The sequence below is a fragment of the Eublepharis macularius genome, chromosome 7 (genome assembly GCF_028583425.1).
Source record: "Eublepharis macularius isolate TG4126 chromosome 7, MPM_Emac_v1.0, whole genome shotgun sequence".
In the NCBI taxonomy this organism is placed as follows: Eukaryota; Metazoa; Chordata; class Lepidosauria; order Squamata; family Eublepharidae; genus Eublepharis; species Eublepharis macularius.
In genome coordinates this window covers 130,668,387-130,680,532 of record NC_072796.1, presented here as the reverse complement: position 1 = coordinate 130,680,532, position 12,146 = coordinate 130,668,387, and the positions used below count along the sequence as shown (strand labels likewise).

Here is a 12,146-nt window from a genome sequence, read left to right as displayed (position 1 = left end):
CAGGATGATAGGGTTGCCATACTCCAAATGGACCAAAATGCAAAAACCAACCGTTGCCGTGACATGCTCACTATATAGAATATTTTATGCCACAATAAAAGTAATTTTATACAATTTATAAAAAGTCTCTTTATATGTAATGTTTAAAAGGACATATTCCGTTATGGTTACGTGTGTGAAAGGCAACACATCAAAAACACTTTTGCAATAGGCAAACCAAGTGCCAAGTGCTAAGTATATAACAATTTTCTTATATAAAGTGCTTGTGCCTATAGATGACAAATTAATGTCTAAACAAGTAATCAATTTTATAATTCAAATACTATCTTTCTGAATGGTGCAATATATATCAAAGTTCAAAATTCTTCATAGGATGATCCAACAAGTAAAATTCTATGTAAAGAGTAATAAGTGCAACGGGAAGCCAGCAAATTCACCCGTTTCAAATCTTCATCCTGGCAGTTATTAATGTAGTAATAATCAAGCACAAAGATAATCAAGAGCTTCAAAAAAATTTCAATATGGTCCAACACCATCAGCAGCCATTCCATTTAAGGCGTGTATAGCACTACACACTCCAAACGGAGCCTGGTGATTTCCTGGAATTACAACTGATCTCTAGCCCATTGAGATCAGTTCCCCTGGAGAAAATAGTAGCACCTTTAAGACTAACCAACTTTATTGCAGCATAAGCTTTGGAGAACCACAGCTCTCTTCGTCAGATGCATCTGATGAAGAGAGCTGTGGTTCTCAAAAGCTTATGCTGCAATAAAGTTGGCTAGTCTTAAAGGGGCTACTTGACTCTTTACTGTTTTGCAACTGCAGACTAACATGGCTAACTCCTCTGGATCTATGAAACTGGAGGAAACGACTGTTTTGGAGGGTGAACTCTATCATATATTCCACTGAGGTCTTTCCCCTGGTTAAATCCACCAGCAAATCTCCAGGAATTTCCTAAGCTGTATCTGGCAACCATAGATACTTTTATACAGAAATCATTAGTTATCTCCGCTACCAAAAATGAAAACACTACCAGATATGCAGCTTGGAGGACCATAAGGAAGAGTGGCTGGAGGAAAGGGGCGCTCACAGACTTCCAAATACACAATGGGAGGAGTTAGGGAGAGAGAAAGAGGGATGAAGCCAAGTGGAAGGCTACGGACTCTGGGGGGAAGCTTCTCACAGGGCCTAGGTAGGACTGAGATCGTAAACTGATAGCGATATTGAAGATGGGAGCCAGAGAGGCATGGATACACAGGCTACAGTCCGAAGACGAGCTGAATTCCAAACTAGGATTCAAAATAACCAGCCAAGCCGTCGGTTGCAGGTGGCTGTAACAGCTAATAATAACAACACACCTGAATGCAATGCGTGGCAGTCGTCAGAACAGAAACAGCATAATTACCATCATGCAAGAAAGAAGCACTTTTTTATTATAAGGGAAGAAAAGCTTCTGTTGGGACCTGTTATTATGTTTCTTTAAGCTTCAGCCTCCAAAGGAGGGCCCATCCATTTTGGTTGCTTGAACTCTATACTTAGGCACGTTTTAAAATGGCTAGATTACAGTGCAGCGGCAGGAGTTTCATTGGGCAACTACATGCATCCTCCCAGTTAACTATTTTCTCCTCTAAATCACTTTTCCTTGTCTCCTCTCTTAACGTGTGATTAAAATCATTCCATCCAGTTTAAAACCACTGAAATCTGTTGGCTTCGGGCTGGATCCTGTAGCTTCACTCTGGTAGAGGAAAGAGCCTTGGCTATAGAGATGGGCACGAACAGCAATACGAACAAAAAAAAGCCACGAACAGCCCAGTCTGCTGTTCACGAACAAGCTGTTCGTGAGGCCCCATTCTAAACGAACAGGTGGTCATTGCAAGCCTCGTTCGTTGCTGTTCGTCAAGCCTGACAGTCTGGCACCTGCAATCAATTCCCTTGGCATCGTAGGCAGGGATTGTCTGAACTCTGTCTGAACTCCTGCTGTTGCCCTGGAAACCCCAATCTAAGCCCAATTTAGCTTGATAGGCAGGTCTTCCTTTCAAGTGTGGAGCTCCAAATTTGTTACAAGGGAGCAAAGACCGGGGGGGGGGGGGCTCCCAGCTCTGCAGACAGTGGGGAGACAGTTGCTGTTGGCATTTTGATAGAGTGCATTGGAGCTTGAATTTTCTTTATGTGTGGTGGGATAGGGATCTACCCCTCCAAGTTCCAGGGCTGCAGCCAGGCTCTGGGCCAAGCTATTATTTATTATTGGTACCTTTCCTGCTGCCTGCTCAGGTAAGGCTTCTGGGAGTGGTGTGGTAGGGATCTACCCCTTCAAGTTCCAGGCTCTGGGACCAAGCTATTATTTATTATTAGTACCTTTCCTGGTGCCTGCTCAGGTCAGGTTTCTGGGAGTGGTGCAGTAGGCATCTTGACTTGGATGATGGCTGGAGGAGAGCCTGCTGCCCCCCATGAACAGCCAATCACGAACATGTTCGTGAACAGGGCCATGTTTGTGGTTGTTCATGAGTCCCTGTTCGTGGAGGGCAACGAACAATGAACATCACGTTCGGGGGGTTTTCTGTTCGTGCCCATCTCTAATGGATTCGCAGGTTCTAGCCTGTAGACCACAGTCTGCATAGGATTGCACCTTTACAGTGCAATCCTTAGGATGGTGTGCTAGTCTATTAATTGCTTTAATTGCTCGTTTTCTTTTTATCCTGTTCTACTTTAGCGAGCCCCTTGGGGCATCGTGCAGAAAGCCAAAGTAGAAATTGCTTAAAGCAAGATCATCCATAACTTTGCTGGAACTTCTCCTTCCAGTTTACTCTTAAACTGAATGCATTTTGAGGCCCTTCACTTTTTACCAGGCTACATTTAACTCAAAGGCTTGGGAATTCAGGCAGGAAAGGATAAATAAATTCCTCAGAAGTTCTGCAAACACAATTAAAAGATTCACTGAGACCTAAATGGGCCCTTGTCTTCCAGCTCACAAGAGTTTTTGAGGATAAACATTGGAGCCTCACATAAATGGAGTGACAGGAGAGTGTGGTGAAGGCGAGAAAGGACCTACTAAAAATGCTCAAGAAATTCACAGAAATAGGAAGGAAAGAAACAGTCAAAAATAATCCTCTGCGGCTAGAAGCGAGAGGAATTGGTGAAATGTACGCACTTGTCATGCTTCCTTCTCTCAGACTTGCACAAAAACTGCCAAGCAAACTAACTTTCTACTGTTCAAAATGTGAATGGGTGAGCGTTTAACAACATATATATTTATTAAGATATCTTTGTTTCAGGCTGATGGGTATTACACTGCAAATATATATAATTCTGCATGACTGTTCCCAACAGACACTGAAGTTGAACCTGAGTGTCCAGTAGTTCCAAACTGTCTGACACTAAATAGGTCTGCTTCACGGAAAACAGAATGGGATTTACTTACTGTAGAGTAAAACTAACCTTGAGTACTATTGACTCCAGTAAGATGGAAAGACAGGTGATTCAGAGAAGCAGAGTCCCCTCAGATGCAGAGGCACCAAGCCCAGACTGCAATCCCCATTACCATGAGAAAAAATGATCCACTGTAGATCAGGAGTTCCCAACATGCTGCCCATGCCAACCTTCTCTTCATCTCTTTGTCACACAACTATCTCTTCTTTCCATCTTGCACCATGGATGTTCTCCATCCCCATCTTTAGACTAGATAGATAGATAGGAATCTATCTCTCAACTTTCCTATCAAAGTATGGAGTTCCTATAATAAAGAACTAATTTCTTTTCTAAAACTAACCTAAGTGTAAGGTTGTTATTTTCTTTCACACACTAGCCAGCTAGCTCCAACACCCATCACGTTTTCTCTGCAATTGATGCTACTCTGCCACCCTCCTACTAGTTTATGGAGGTCCAGTTTTGTATTTTTTTTTATTTAATAGGAAGAAAATTCCTGAACAGGAAAGGAGAGGGGTATGAATTTGATAGATATGGAAACAGGGGCATGGGCTTTCTCAAACATGTGAATATGTGCTTATATAGGGGCAGCCACGGGCGCCAGGAACCCTGGCGCCGCCCCTGCATACGACATCATCACCTGCTTCTTTTCATATAAAAATAAGACTCCCAGTTCTCCACCACCCTTTATATGTGAGGGGAGCAGATGTAAACAAACGGGACTGCCCTCATCACACATAGCTTGCTCTTGAAATATTCATTTGGCCTCCATAAGGGTAGACAGACCAGCTCACCACCCACATAGCTCCCATCAAGACAAGAAGATTCCCACGTTGTATATCCCACAGATCCCTGTGACTTACCAGTGGTCAGAAAGCCAAAGACTCCAACCCGGTAATTTGCAGTGACAACAATGATATTGCCAACGCCGGCTAAAAACGAGCCATCGACAAGGGTTCTCGTTTGGCCGCTGTCCCCCGCACCACCATTGTGGAAGAACACCAGCACAGATAGATTTCCATCCTGTAAAAGAATGATAAAACAGTTAATCTGTACATTAGAATGCAAATGAGAATGACTGCAGAATTGTAAGCTGCCTAGAGTAGAAATGCAGCAAATAAATGCTTTTAAATAAATAAATAAATGACCCATGGGGGGATATCGCATCTCAATGTTTTCTTGGCAGACTTTTTGTTACAGGGTGGTTTGCCATTGCTTTCCCCAGTCATCTACATTTTACCGACCTCGGAAGGATGGAAGGGTGAGTCAACCCTGAGCCGGCTACCTGAACCTGGCTTCCACCGGATCGAACTCAGGTCATGAGCAGACCTTGGGCTGCAGTACTTCACCTTACCACTCTGTGCCACGGGGATAAATGCTGCTTGTCTTTAATTAATTAATTAATTAATTAAAGTATTTAAAACATTTCAATAGGGACCCCCAAGGGGGCTGCTGGACTTCTGCTTTCTTTTGCAGATCTGTAGTCAATTTCAGGAAGCCATGGATCATGTCTATTATTGTTTTTCACATATTTGCATTGCTAATGTGGGTCCCACCCACCCGTCCGCCCACCCACACAAGTTGTATAAACACAAATAGAGCCAACATGTCAGCAGCCAATTTTTTTCTTTTGCCTGCTAATTCTAACACTAGCTGGGGCTTCCATGTGGCTGACAACCAGAGCAATGCTTTGTTTTGAATTCAGGAATGTAGTACACATTAATTCAGACCATGAAGCTTAAAGAACTCATTCCTCTGCTTAGGCTTGTGGCCTCGCAAACAGCTTTGGGTTAAAAAAAAATGGAGAAATAAATATTTGACTGCACGCTTGGTTTACTTTGGATTTCAAGTCAGTCCAAAGGCATCTCTCAGATGACGCGAGATATCTTCTGCTTAGGTGAGAGTTTAGCGTACAGCCACTGTCTCAGTGCCGATATGGTATTACATATTGGCATACAAATTTTATCCTCCTATTTTGCTTAGCAACTGTTGCAAGAGAATGAGCCTCTTACACAGAGGAAAGGACCTTGAAGCTAACACTTCTGGCACCTGAACAGATGGGTAGGATGGGACCCAGTGGCCTGGATCCAGATGGGACCCAGTGGCCTGGATCCAGGAATGCCCAAGTGGAAACATAAATGAACTTAGTGCAGTTCCACTTGTGCAAGTTCTTCAGCAATGCCTAGAGCTTTCCTCCATATATATTATAGAGCCCAGAAATTGGTTGCACAAGTGGAAATGCACGGAGGGATACAGTACGTTTGGCTACTGTAGCCTTTTTCTTGCTTGTGCAAGAGGGAATTTTGCACTAGATCCAACCCATTCTCTTTTCATCTTTATATATTTAGTTACTTTTGAGAGCCCATAGAGCTAGGATCTGGGAGATCTCAACTCTGCCTTGAAATTCAGTGGGTGAGCTTGGGGCCAGTCGATTTCAGTCTAACATACTTTATGCTGCAGCAAGGTTTCATTCTGTAGCATCCTGGATATCCTCCTCTTTATGAACAGAAGAGGTGAAATGGATGTTTTTTCCCAATCTACACTCAGATGCAGATGTTGTCCTTTGTTATCAATGGCATGCACAGCTAAATGCAAATGTTGCCCTTTATTTCAGTAGGATGTATATCTGGATGTACATTTTAGTCCAACCCTATAAGCACTCCTTGCGGTCAAAAATAAATAGAGATGTACATTCAGGTGTATGTCCTTAGTCTTAAGCCTCCAGCTAGCAAGAAATGCAAAACTGGAGAAAATGTCCTGGAATACTATAAATACTGAATGTTAACACATTCAGACATTGATCACATGATCTCTCAAAAATAAAGTAACTTTGATAGAATAGCGTGTGATTTCAAGAAAACTGGACTAGCAGACTGATCAATGTACTTTTGAAATCAAACCTCCTGATTAGACATGAGCACCAAAAAAAAACCACCATGTGATTCGTAGCATTCCACAAACCATGAACCATGAACTTCCAGCCTTTTCCCAGATCGTGGTTCATGGCATTCCAACTGCCCTGTATCGGTTGCTGAAGCTGATGCGGGGCGTTTGAAACAGACAGCCTCTTTCTTCGGCTGCCAGGGCAGCAGAAGAACTGGGCTATCAGTTTTACAGACCCCACACTGGTTTCAGCCGATGGGCTGAACCCAGCACGGGGTCTGTGAAACTGACAGCCTCTTTCTCCTGCTCAGGGGCTGTCAGTTTCACAGACCCCACACTGGGTTTAGCCAATGGGCTGGAACTGGCGCAGGGTCTGTGAAACTCTGAACTGGCCATAGAACGGCTGGAAAAATTTGTTTGTCCCGTAAAAACGCGTTCCCATGGAACGCGTGTTTCGGTGCAAACGAACCAGCCGCTCTGTACAGAATTTTGTTCCGTGGTTCGTTTCGTGCCCATGTCTACTCCTGATCAGTTACCATGACATCTCTAACTGCCAGCGATTAATCCAGTACTTACATTGTTATCTGGGACATAGATGTTCAAATACAAGCAGTCTTCACTGACAGATGAAGGACTGACTTCATCATCTCCAGGCTGCCAGCAACTAGCCCTAAAGAGACAAATATTAATTGAAACCCCTATGCAAATTATTGGGGTTTTTTAAAGAAAAAGCTTATTGTAAAGCAGTAAACACAGCATTGTGGATAAACACTATCCTATCAAAGTGGTAAAGAGAATTAATTTTACTACATAAGTGCAAGATTATGTGGCAAACTTGTCCTCTATATCCGTCCAAAGGAAACTACAAAATTTGGCCACATTGGGGGAAATTGTACCTTATTATTGTTGTTGTTGTTGTTGTTGCTGCTGCTGTCATCATCGTTATCGTTATCGTTATCGTTATCGTTATCATTACTACTACTACTATTATTATTACTACTATGAATTTAATTTCTAGCCCACCCCACCCATGAAAGGGCTCAGGGCAGGTTACATCTGAGTATAAATATAATTAAAATCCAAAGCTTAGGAAGGGTTTTTTCAATAAAAATGTGTTCATTCAATAATGAAATGCAACAATATACTGTTGCATTCTAAATTACTGAAGAAAGGCCCCTAGAAAATCTAGATATTCTATAGGAAATAAGAATATAAGAATGGATAACAACTACAGGAGGAAATTGAAGGTGACAGGAGCTATATACCCAGGACCGTCCACTCTGATTAAACAAAAACTTCAACAAAGGTGCTTCCTGATATACATTAATTTGAATGGTTGAGCCAGCATGAAAGTGCACCCGTACTGCAAACATATATACATGATCATCTGCCAGGATGAGCTCTGGAGAAAATTAGTTCTGCCATTTTACAGTAAAAGATTATAGTGCACAGCTCCTGACTGGCCAGCACCAATGAGGTCACAAACCCACTCCCCAATCCACAAGAGCCAGATTGATTTTGCAGCTACCTTACATTTCTATTTGATTGAAAGGTTGGCTTTAAAAAAAAATGAAATAAACAAGTAAATAACTTAAGCAGCAACCGGGTTGTTGCAGAAAGTGTTTGTTTCCACGAGCAAAAATGGTTCTTTAATAGTAAGTCACTTGTCCAAAAATGGACATGATTACTATACAATGCAACCATTATCTGTTCTATACTTTCCCCTTGAAAAAGATGGTTTAGAGTAGGACCAGTAACACTAAAAACAGAGCACCGGTTGCTAAGAGGAGATTATAGCTGATTACAAATGTAGACAGACCACAGCTACAAAACATTTTCTTAAGCACAAGAATGAGATTTTTTTTAAAGGCTGGCATCTTTAATGCATCAAAGTTTTGAGTGCTTCAACAGTACATCATTGTGCACCTGGATAAACAAGATGTTGCATCTCTTATGACAAAACTTAAATGTGTGACGAAGTGGTGCGACTGATGTGGTTGATTCACCTACAACCACATAAACTCAGGTGCAGGAGAAATGAGGTCACCAAAGTCCAGGCACGCTCTAACCACCCAACCACATGGTATAAAAAAAGCAAGACAATGCAGGCTTGAGGAAAACATCACATGTTTGCAACTGCTGAAAAGTCAAGCTCAAAGCGGGGAAATTTATACGGCTACTTTTAACAACATGGTTGCCAGAGTGGGGCTGAAATCTGGAGGTATAGCTCTTTTACAGTTACTCCTGCTTATAAATACACACCAGTGTAAAGAAACTTTTCCTCTCTCTCCCATTATAAAAGAACTCAAGGTCACTCTAGGAAGCTAATCAATCATAGATTCAAGTCAGAGAAAAGGAAACGCTACCCTATAATGGGCAGTCGAATCTGGAAAGTGCAGTCCAAGAAAAGGCGCCAAAAAAAATGAAAACCAAACAGCCTGCAACTGGTTTGCAAAGGAGACTTCTAGAATTTTGGGGGAAAGCTGCCAGCGTTCCGTGAGTTGGCTATCCCTATAAGGAAGTGCGGAAATGGCCTAAGTAGCCACCACAGAACTACAGGGATATTTCACCTCACAGTGAGATTTTTACCCAAAAGTAGATTGCCCAAAGTTCTCCCAAATGACTTTTGTTTCCTGTCTGTCAACTGCCTGCATGAGAAAGCCCAGAATATTCAGGTGCCTGAGAAAAAAAAATTAAATGACACCACTCAAGACAGCTAACAAAAAAAAAAGGAACTGACAATATTCTGCTGAACACTTGCTTTCTCATCATCTCCAAAAGGAGGACCACCCCTGATATAAGTAGGGAAGTACCAGATGATGGGACAAAAGGAAGACAGTATCACCCTGCTTGAGATATTCCAGAGTTATCTGGCTGGCCATTGCTGCAAACAGAAGGCTAGATTAGATGGTCTAATTCTTTTGATAAGTGACAGCTTGGCTATCAGACACCAAGTGGTTATGCATCTTCTCACCGAGTCGTGGTCGCATTCCAGGATTCCACCCAAGTGAAAACCTGCGGTGGACGGAAGCGGTTCTCTGCCAGGGGAGGTGCTGCGTATGGAATCCCAAGGAACTGACGGATACTCTTCCAGTTGGAGCCTACTTGGATGACTTTAGAAGCACCGTACAAAACTCCTTGTGAAGAGATGCTCACAGCCACGGTGCCATTATTTTCAGTGATGGATGAGACTGCATCTGTTCAGATTGAGCAGAGAATTGAATACGTGAAAAGAAACACCTCAAGCTTTGTTCTGTAGGCCCAATAAGTCCATATCTATGTGTGTTATGTGCCGTCAAGTTGCCTCCAACCCATAGCAACCCTAGGAATGAAAGACCACCAAAATTTCCTATCGTCAACAGACCTGCTCAGATCCTGCAAACTGGAGGAGATGGCTTCCTTTATTGAGTAAAGCCAGCTCATTTTAGGTCTTCCTCTTTTTCTACTGCCTTTCACTTCTCCACATACCATGGATAGCCAAAAAGACAAATAAGTGGGTACTAGATCAAATTAAGCCTGAACTCTCCCTAGAATCTAAAATGACAAAATTGAGGCTATCGTACTTTGGTCACATCATGAGAAGACAAGATTCTCTGGAAAAGTCAATAATGCTAGGAAAAGTGGAAAGCAGTAGGAAAAGAGGAAGACCTAAAATGAGATGGCTGGACTTAATAAAAGACACCACATCTTCTAGTCTGCCCCATCTGAGCAAGGGTGTCATAGGTTGGAAACAACTTAATGGCACATAACTAGAGATGGGCACGAACAGCAATATGAATTAAAAAAGCCACAAACAGTTCAATCTGCTGTTCGCGAACAAGCCGTTCGTGAGGCCCCATTCTAAACAAACAGGTGGTCGTTGCAAGCCTCATTCATTGCTGTTCGTCTTGCTGTTCATCAAGCCAGACAGTCCGGCACCTGCAATCAATTCCCTTGGCAACTTATGCAGGGATTGTCTGAACTCTGTCTGAACTCTTACTGTTGCCCTGGAAACCCCAATCTAAGCCCAACTTAGCTTGATAGGCAGGTCTTCCTTTCAAGTGTAGAGATCCAAATGTGTTACAAGGAAGCAAAGACCAGAGGGAAGGGGGGCTCCCAGCTCTGGCTTAGTTTGCATACAGTGGAGAGGGAGAGACAGTTGCTGTTGGTATTTTGATAGAGTGCATTGGAGCTTGAATTTTCTTTGTGTGTGTGGTGGGAAAGGGATCTACCCCTTCAAGTTCCAGGGCTGCTGCCAGGGTCTGGAACCAAGCTATTGTTTATTATTGGTACCTTTCCTGGTGCCTGCTCAGGTCAAGTTTCTGGGAGTGGTGCAGTAGGGATCTTGACCAAACTTGGATGATGGCTGGAGGAGAGCCTGCTGGCCCCCACAAACAGCCAACCATGAACATGTTTGTGAACAGGGACATGTTCATGGTTGTTCGTGAGTCCCTGTTCGTGGATGGCAACAAACAACGAACATCATGTTTGGGGTTTTTTTTTCTGTTCATGCTCATCTCTATACATAACACACCCACATGGGAATAAAATGAGCCCTGCTCCTCTAGATCTTCTGCCTTGTACTAACCTTTTTTGCGATAGATATATGTAGCCGGTTCTTTGAGTAAGAGCTGACAGAGGTGTCCTTGGAGGCTAAGCCTGCAGCTCTGTGTTTCTGGGTAGAACATGCACCGTGTTGCTGAAGGCCGTATTTCCAGAGTAGTCACCAAGCAAAATTTGTTCTTGGAACAGACTGTGAGAGGAGAGAAAGAAGGACTGAGAATTAGCAACAGACAGGGACATGGGAGAAAATATGAACACATGAAATTGCCTTACACTGAGTGAAGCCATTGGTCTACCAAGGTCATTGTCTGCTCTGACTGGCAGCAGCTCTCCATAATCTCAGGTGAAGGTCTTTCACATTACCTACTAAAGAAGCCTTTTAACTGGAGATGCTGGGAATTGAACCTGGGACCTTCTGCTTGACAAGCAGATACTCTGCCACTGAGCCACAGCCTCTCCCTACATGTCCACTGGAAAGGAAGAATTACAGATCGTGGAAGTAAATAAGCACCACCCACATGCTGGGGAAAGGGATACATTTATTTGCCCACAGAAGTCATGGGGCTTATCTCATCTGTGGGCAGGGCCATTCCAAGGGTCCAGGAACCTACAAAAATGGAGACAGATAAAGAAGCAAAAAGGTGAAGAAAATTAATTGGAAAGAACAAAGAGAAAGCTCAGTAGAGAAATAGATAGGTTAACTGATGTAAAGAAATGAGGCAGGGAACAATAATAATAACAATAACAACAACATTCGATTTATATGCCACCCTTCAGGACAACTTAACACCCACTCAGAACGGTTTACAAAGTGTGTTATTGTTATTCTCATTACAATCACCATGTGATGTGGGTAGCGCTGAGAGAGCTCTGACCCAGCTGGCTTCAAGTGAAGGAGTCGGGAATCAAACCCGGCTCTCCAGATTAGAGTCCTGCCACTCTTAACCACTACACCAACTGGCTCTCAGGATCAAGGATATCATCAACTTGAGAAGGTATTGAGGAACACAGAAGAGCTCTTCAGCATCTTTCAGACCACTGTGTAACAGATGTTACAGATGTTTTTACCTTAATTGAAGCAGAGAACAGGATTGGACTGTGAGTTGGGAGGGAGATTTGCTTTCTAGTGCCGATTGGGTGAAGCCAATGAGCTTAGAAGAGTAACTCTGCTTAGAGTTGCACGGTCAGTTTGGTTTAAGACAGGAATCGACTTTAATAAAAGAACGGACCAAGAAGGTTTTAAATATATAAATATATTCAGCTTCACCAAAAGAGAGAACAGCTGGCCACTTCTGCTC

General features: G+C 42.9%; 1 protein-coding gene across 1 annotated transcript in view; it reads right to left on the bottom strand.

Annotated features, from left to right (window-relative positions):
- Window positions 1–12,146, bottom strand: part of TG (thyroglobulin) — a 224,437-nt gene that overhangs the window by 103,710 nt on the left and 108,581 nt on the right. The window contains exons 38-41 of the mRNA XM_054985907.1: window positions 10,874–11,038; window positions 9,281–9,503; window positions 6,883–6,976; window positions 4,287–4,446 (exon numbers count right to left, since the gene is read on the bottom strand). Coding sequence (XP_054841882.1) covers window positions 4,287–4,446; window positions 6,883–6,976; window positions 9,281–9,503; window positions 10,874–11,038 — 642 coding nt within the window. The remainder of the gene's footprint in view (window positions 1–4,286; window positions 4,447–6,882; window positions 6,977–9,280; window positions 9,504–10,873; window positions 11,039–12,146) is intronic.